The sequence below is a fragment of the Orycteropus afer genome, unplaced genomic scaffold (genome assembly GCF_000298275.1).
Source record: "Orycteropus afer afer isolate SDZICR_OR568_19922 unplaced genomic scaffold, OryAfe1.0 scaffold01048, whole genome shotgun sequence".
Classification (NCBI taxonomy): domain Eukaryota; kingdom Metazoa; phylum Chordata; class Mammalia; order Tubulidentata; family Orycteropodidae; genus Orycteropus; species Orycteropus afer.
The window spans coordinates 177,537-185,019 of NW_006922635.1; the positions used below are offsets into that span (position 1 = coordinate 177,537).

Below are 7,483 nucleotides of genomic sequence, written 5' to 3' on the forward strand. Positions count from 1 at the left end.
CAGGCCACACCCCTAGGGAAACTCCCCTTGGGCAGATTGGCCACTCAGAACACAGTCATCCAATCCCATCATGGGAACAACCACACAGAATTGGGGTCCAGCCAAGTTGACACACAGCTCCAACCATCACAGACCCCTTCTTGGGTTTCCCAGGTGGTGTCTCTGTGGAAGTAGATTGCCCAGTCTTCTTTCTGAGGAATGCCTGGTGGGTTTGAATTGCCAGCCATCCGGTTGGCTGTCAAATGCCTTAGACACTATGCCACCAGAATGCCTATAAATTTGAATAAGAGTAGTATTAACTGCTCTTCCTTGTAGATGTATGGATACCTATGAAGTATCCATACAGTGTCCTATCACTGACAGGACTATGCTTCAGTACAGATCTTGAAACTTCCTTTGTGATGATAAATGCCCCACCATTCCTCTTCAGTTTGTCATTATCAGCATAGTAGATCAGATGATGTTTGATTGAAAATGGCCAACATAGGTCCATTTCAGCTCACCAATATCTAGGGTATCTATCTTTATGCATTACATTTCATTTATGAAACTTCCAGTTTTCCTAAATTCATACTTCATACATTCCATGTTCCAATTATTAATGGATGTTTCCAACTGTTTCTCCCCATTTTGAGTCGTTCCACATGAGCAAATGGAGGTCCTGAAAGTTTTACTCCAAGCACATCATTAAGGTGGACTGTACTTTGAGGAGGCAGCTCTTCCCCAGTCATATTTTGAGTGCCTTCCGACCTGAAGGGCTCATCTTCTGTCACTATGTCAGACAGTTTCAGGACTAGTCATAAAGTTTTCCTGTACTATATCAGACAGTGTTTCACTGCTATTCATAAGGTCTTCACTGGCCAATTCTTTGAGAAGTGGATGGCCCCTTCCTTCAGTCAAGTCTGTCTTAGTCTGGCAGCTCTGCTGAAACCTGTCCACCATGGGTGACCCTGCTGGTATGTGAAATACCGGTGGCATTGCCTCCAGCCTTAACAGCAACACACAAGCCACCACAGTACTACAAACTGGCAGACTAGGGGTGGTTACAGATACAGATACTGGATATCCTTTAATATTGGGTTCTTTAGGCACAAAAGCCCAGGCTGTCGGCCATGTTCCATTCATGTGAGTTTCTCAGCCCATAGTCTGGAATGGTAGGTGTGAGTTACATGGAAGATCCTTGATCATAAAATAAAAGTAAATTCTGGAGTTAAACTGCCAAGATTAAAAAAAAAAAACATTGAGGCAAATCAAAGTCAGGCCACAGTTCCTGTCCATGTAAGACCCCTTCCTCACACTCCAACGTAGGATGGAGACTTCTCTTCCTGGTCTGTGTTTCATGGAAAGCCCAAATTACTCAGAAAGTGAGGAATGATTGAATACTTAGTCTGAGGAGTTTAAATACTTTATTTAACAAATATGTGTTGAAACCTGAAATGTGCTGTGAGTTATGCTGGATACAGAGGAGTCACATTTCTGTTCTCATTTTTTGGGAACATGAGGACCCACAGAAAACACAATACCTCATTATGTATTGACTTTCCCCCTTATCTCTCAATGACCAAATTTTGCCTCCTTTAAAAAGTCTTGAGAACCAGCTTACTCTGCTCCCAGTGTCTCAAGAATATTCCATAATTTTTATTTTAAAAAAGCACTCGGTGTCTTTTCTAGAATGGGGTAGGGAATGGTTTTGAATCCTTGAGGCCAATCACAGCTAGCCATCTCAGCCTAAACAAGCTTCAGTTTCTTTTTATTTGTTTCAAGGGAGTTTTGTAATCCAGCATCCCAGATTGGCAGGTTTCAACCTTGTCTGTTTTGGTGAAAGGAAAAGAAATAGACCCAGGAATGAGGATTTGGCCGAACTGTCACCCCTTCCACCAGCAGTGCTCTTCTGGCTGACATCTCCCCATCTTTTAGCTCTTGTGTTAAATGCCTCCCCCTCAGAAGGTTTTCCCTCTCCTCCCCTAGGATCTTTAGTAGATGGGATCTCCTACAACATGCACACAGCATCCTGTACATTCCATAGTGCAGAGGTCTGCTAAATGGGCATATTCCCTTTCTGTCACTTAACTTGTCACATGTGGCACTATTTGGAATAATCAAGTCATCCTTATAAATAATAATATAATCATTTGAATATATTAGGAAATATATTATTAACATTATGTTATTGACATATTATGTTGTTATATGATGATATTATGAAATAAACTTTGAACACCATGTACGAACCAGTCACATAGCACAACACATTCCTTTCTAGATACAAATCTAAAATTGTGTCATCCAGTCTATTCATCTGTTGTGATCTGTATAAGTGTACCCACTTTCCAAGATTATCCCATGACCCTCTCTCCCAGTACCCTGCTGAGTGGAATGGCTTTCCTTTTGTTCAGCATCTGCTGTCAATGAACCCAAATGGAAGTCATGGTAAAAATACAGTGATGATGCTGTGTGCGGCTGTACATGGTTAGAAGTGTCCTCATAAAACCCTGGCTTCTCATTGAATGATGTACAAATGTGATCTTTAGCTCTTTGGAGAAGGAAATGCACCCCAGAGATGGATAGAGCAATCATTGTGAGTTACCCTACATGCTAGAGACACACCTATAGAGAAGTGACCACCTCCTGGGAAGGAGTCCAATGGGATAAGAAACAAAGAGCTATGAACTGTGTCTCAAGGGTCAAAACTGGCACAAGTTTGCATTTTGTTTCCCCTAGCTCCAGATGAATAAATCTTTCAGAGACTGGAAGATGAAAGAATACTTTGTAAATGAGGCACTTGGGAGATCATTCCCTAAAGCCATAAAATTGTACTCAATTCTCTACTGATTCAAACTTCCTTGACTAATTTCAGATGGTGAGAAAACACAATTGTCTCTGTCAGGGGCCTCCTAGGTGGCTCTGTCTCCTGAGGGCAAAGCTTCTAGCTTCCGTAGGGTGCAAGGAAGAGACGGCATCGATGGACCCAGACTCTTCCCTGATAACATCTGGATGAGCTGTGCATCATCACCGGTGCCGGGGAATGGGGTGTGAGCGATGGTCCTCTCTTATTTGTAGTAAACGCGGCAGTATCAACAGGAATAACAAATAAAGGCAAGTTTCATGTTACAAAGTCCTGCTAAGTTAGTCTCTGACTGTGGAAGATGAGTCTGGATCCACTAAAATGTCTCTGTCTCTAACCTGTCTCCTCAGGTGTTGGCGCTCACCCATGGGGCCTCCCTCTCTCAACAGCATCTATCCTCGATTCACTGCATCTCTTTCCTCACATGCTTTAAAGTGTCTGTTTAACCTCGTTCAACTCTTTGCTCATTTAGTAACTCAAGAAACATTTATTCAGCACTAAATTATAGTCTGGAAACAAAGAAATGAATAGAATTGTCCCTTTTTCAAGAGGGCAACAAACATAGAAATAAACAAATGCCAAGTCCTGAGATGACTCCAATCCTAGTGAAGTGGGTGCCCTCTTCCTGAGCAGGCTAGTGGAAGCATCAGAGGGAAGTTTACAGAGGTTTGAAGGAGGTGTCGGAGCTCTTCCAGGGGCAGAAGGGGTTAGAATGTGTAGGAAGAGGCAGCAGGGGAGAAAATGTTCGGATTAATTAAACTGTAACGTGTGTCTAGGAATTACACATTGTAGTTAACATCTGATGAAAAGTGAAGGCAAGGAATGAGAAGTGAAACATAAGCCTGGCCAGGCAGGCAGCAGCCAGATAACAGACAGACATATTATGGCTGCAGGACTGACCTTTAATTCTGAGGTCACTGAACAGTCAATGCAGTTTATGGCAGAATATGTCATAGTCAGGTTCGCCTGTGGAGAGATCGCCCGGGTCAGTATGAAGAATAGTGTTGCTGTTGTCAGAACCGTAGAGAAATGAAGGGTGGAAGGAGCCCAGTGAAACCGGGGAGTAAATCTGTGTGCTGTTGAATCATAATGCGTCCAGAAATCCACTGATCAATATAAATCATGCTCGACATTATAAATACATGATTTTAAAAAAATTCTTTATTCTTTTATGAAATTGACATCACTGTTGTGATTTTGGGAGCTCTGGTGGTGTAGTGCCTCAGGCATTTGGCTGCTAACCGGAAGGCTGGCAGTTCAAACCCACCAGCCACTCCTCGGAAGGAAGGTTGGACAATCTGCTTCCGCAGTGATACTGCCTCGGAAACCCAAGGAGGGTCGCTATGATTCGGATCCATCTCGACAGCAGTGAGCTTGGGTTGTTTTTGGTTTATTATGATTTTAAGGCTGATGACTATCAGATTCACAGCAGGGGGTTATCTTGTCCAAGACACGCAGTGGAGTCTGGGTGAAGCTCCCAGCTTGCTGTTTCCAATGCATTTGTTTGTCACATCTTGGATTCCTCGGGCTTGACAGCTTCTCTGATTTCCTGGTTTTGATGACCTTGAGCGTGTTGAGGAGCACTGGTCAAGTATCTTGTAAAATGTCTCTCAGTTGGTGTTTGTCTGATATTTTCTCATGACTAGATTAGAGTAAAGGGTGTTTTCCGGGGCAGGGCAGCGGGGAGACCACAAGAGTGAAATGCCTTTTTCTTCTGTCACACCAAGCATGCATACTACCCACGTGACTTGTCACTATTGATGTTGATTTTGTCCACCTGGCTGACGTAATGTTTATCTTGTTCACCCCATTGTAAGCTTAGTGTTTCTCCCCTTTCCTTATTGTCCTTCCTGTTAGGAGGTCCATCAATGAAGCCCATACTTTAGGGAGAGGGAATTGTACCCCTCCTCTTAGAGAGCAGAATATCTACATGAATTACTGGAACTTCTTTGCAAATGAGATTTGTCTCTTTGCATTAACTTATTCATTAATAAATTTATTTATTTAATTATTTTCTTAATTAGTAAGGGCTCATGGATATTTACTTTACACTTTGATTATGTCACTCCTATGTTCTCTTTTGCTCAAAGTATTCCATTTTGGCCATTGAGTGCTCTTTCAGCTGCCTTCTGGGTCCCTTTGGCATTTCTTCATTGTTGTGGTGGAGCTTGTTGTAAGCTGTCCATTCCCTTTTTGCATTTCACAATGCGCTCACTCCTCTTCTATGTATAGTATACACACCATCCCAGTTCTAATTCACACATTTCTCCAAGGAGGCCTGTCTCTTTTTATTGGAGAATGGTGGTAGAAACCCAAATCCGAGTTCTATGTGTATGTTACTGCTGGGAACACTAGGCCCTGTCAGTTAATGGAACAAGAAGATATATGGGTGTATAGTGACGTGTGTGAGTGTGTATATGTGTGTGTATATTTGTATCTATGTTGAGATAAATATGTATGCTTTCTAAAAAATTCACCTTTATTTTATTTTATTACCACATGGATCGTCCCGGTCTCTCAGACTTGGTTATCTGTAAACACCGAGTCCAAAAGTGAGAGACCTGTTTCCTATCATCTGCCATCGGTTCAGTTTGCCTATTGGTCATCTCAGTGCACACGCATAGGCGTATCAGGATTGTCCACCCACAGTATTTTTTGCCTTTGGTTTTACAGACTCCACTTATTTTCACAATGACTTAGTTCTGTCATTTTTGCCCCACCCTCTACATTGAGGTGTTTTCATAGTTTTTAATCCAGTTAGATTGTTTATTCACCTCCTGCATTCCATTCTGAATCCCCTCAACTCCTAAATGGTTTTACTTTTAATTTATATGCACTAAATTTCACTCTTTGTCTGTAAAGTTTGGTGGGTCTTGGCAAGTGCATAATGTTATATGTCCACATATTGCAGTACTGCATAGAATAGGTTCGCTGCTGTGAAAATTCACCTCTGCATATTTTATTCAACCCTCCTCTGCCTCCCTCAGGTCTTTGGCAAAAAAACTGAAATTTTTAAGTGTCTATCGTTTTGCATTTGTAGAATGTCACATCATTCTGGAGTCATACAATCTGGAGGCATAAAATATGCAACCATTTCGGTCTGTCTTCCTTCACTTAGCAATAAGCATTTATGATCCACCATTCCTATTCTGTGGCTTAGTTCCTCATTTCTTCTTATCATTGGCTACTATTCTATTGTTAAACAAAAAAACAAAAATACACCACCTCAAATCCGTGGTTGTCGAGTTGATTCTGGCTTATAACGACACTAATTGACAGATTCTAACTGCCCCATAGAGTTTCCAAGGCTGTAAACCTTCACTGAGGCAGAGGGCCGCATCTCTCTCCCACGAGCAGCTGAATTGTGGAGCACCTCACCTTGAGCTGCCAGGGTTTCTTTGTATAGTTCTCAATTATTTAGATGTATCACATTTTGATTGTTCATTCATACTATTAAAAGACATTTTGATATCTTCTAATTTTTGCACATTATGAATAAAGTTGCTATGAAAATTGGCATGCATGTTTTAGTGTGAATGTACGATTTCAACACAGTTGCATAAATACTTAATTGCACAACTGTTGGATCCAATGGTAAGTCTATGTTTAGCTTCGTAAGGAACTGTCACTCTCTTCCAAAGCAGATATACCGTTTTGCATTCCAGTTTGCACCAGCCACTGCTCAGGTGAAGGTTGGGCAACCTACTTCTTTAGTGATACCACCTTGGAAACCCAAGGAGGGCTTGCTATGAGTCAGGTCTGACTCCATGGCAGTGAGTTTTTTTTCCCCCCTTGGTTTTTTAGCAATGGATGAGAGTTCATGTTGATCTGCATTCTTGCCAGCGTTTTGAGTTTTAGCCATTCCCATGATTATGTAGTAACACCTTAATCTAGTTTAAATTTGCAATACCCAAATTACAAATGATGTTGATATCTTTTCAAAAACTTATTTGCCATCTGTACATCTTCTTGGGTGAGGTGTCTATTCAGATCTTTATCCTTTTTTTTTTTTTTTTTAATTGGGTTGTTTGTTTTCTTATTATTTAACCTTAAGTGCTTTTTGTTAATATTGGATATAAGACCTTTATCATACATGTGTTTTGCAAACATTTTCTCCCACTTCGCAAGTTGTCTTGATACTTATTGTTGTGTGTTGCAGAGCAGAAATTTTTGATTTTGATAAAGTGCAGCTTATCAACTTTGTCTGAAATGGATTATGCTTTTAGTTTTATAGTTTATATCATCCCAGGCCAAAGATTCGGAATACTTAGATTTTTTTTCTGTTTTCTTCAAGAAGTTTTGTGGTGTTGCATTATTTATTTACTGGTGTTCATTTTTGTGAAATGTATAAGGTCTGTGTTTAGGCTGACTTTTTCTATTGTTGTGGTTGTTAAGTGCCGTCGAGTCTTTTCCGACTCATAGCGACCCCATGCACAGCAGAACGAAACACTGCCCTATCCCGCGCCAGCCCCACAATCCCTGCTATACTTAAGCTCATCATTGCAGCCACCGTATCAATCCATCTCGTTGAAGGCCTCCCCCTCTTTCGTTGACCCTCCACCCTACCAAGCATGACATCCTTCTCCAGGGAATAGTCCCTTCTTACAACATGACCAAAATAGGTGAGACGAAGTCTGG

At 41.3% G+C, this 7,483-nt stretch overlaps 1 protein-coding gene across 1 annotated transcript in view; it reads left to right on the forward strand.

The window, feature by feature from the left end:
• The window catches only part of LOC103212644 (olfactory receptor 7A5-like), an 8,119-nt gene extending 4,509 nt beyond the window's left edge, over positions 1-3,610 (forward strand). Inside the window, exon 2 of the mRNA XM_007958618.2 lies at positions 3,598-3,610. Within this exon, the coding sequence (XP_007956809.2) occupies positions 3,598-3,610 (13 nt within the window). The remainder of the gene's footprint in view (positions 1-3,597) is intronic.
• The last annotated feature ends 3,873 nt before the right edge of the window (positions 3,611-7,483 follow it).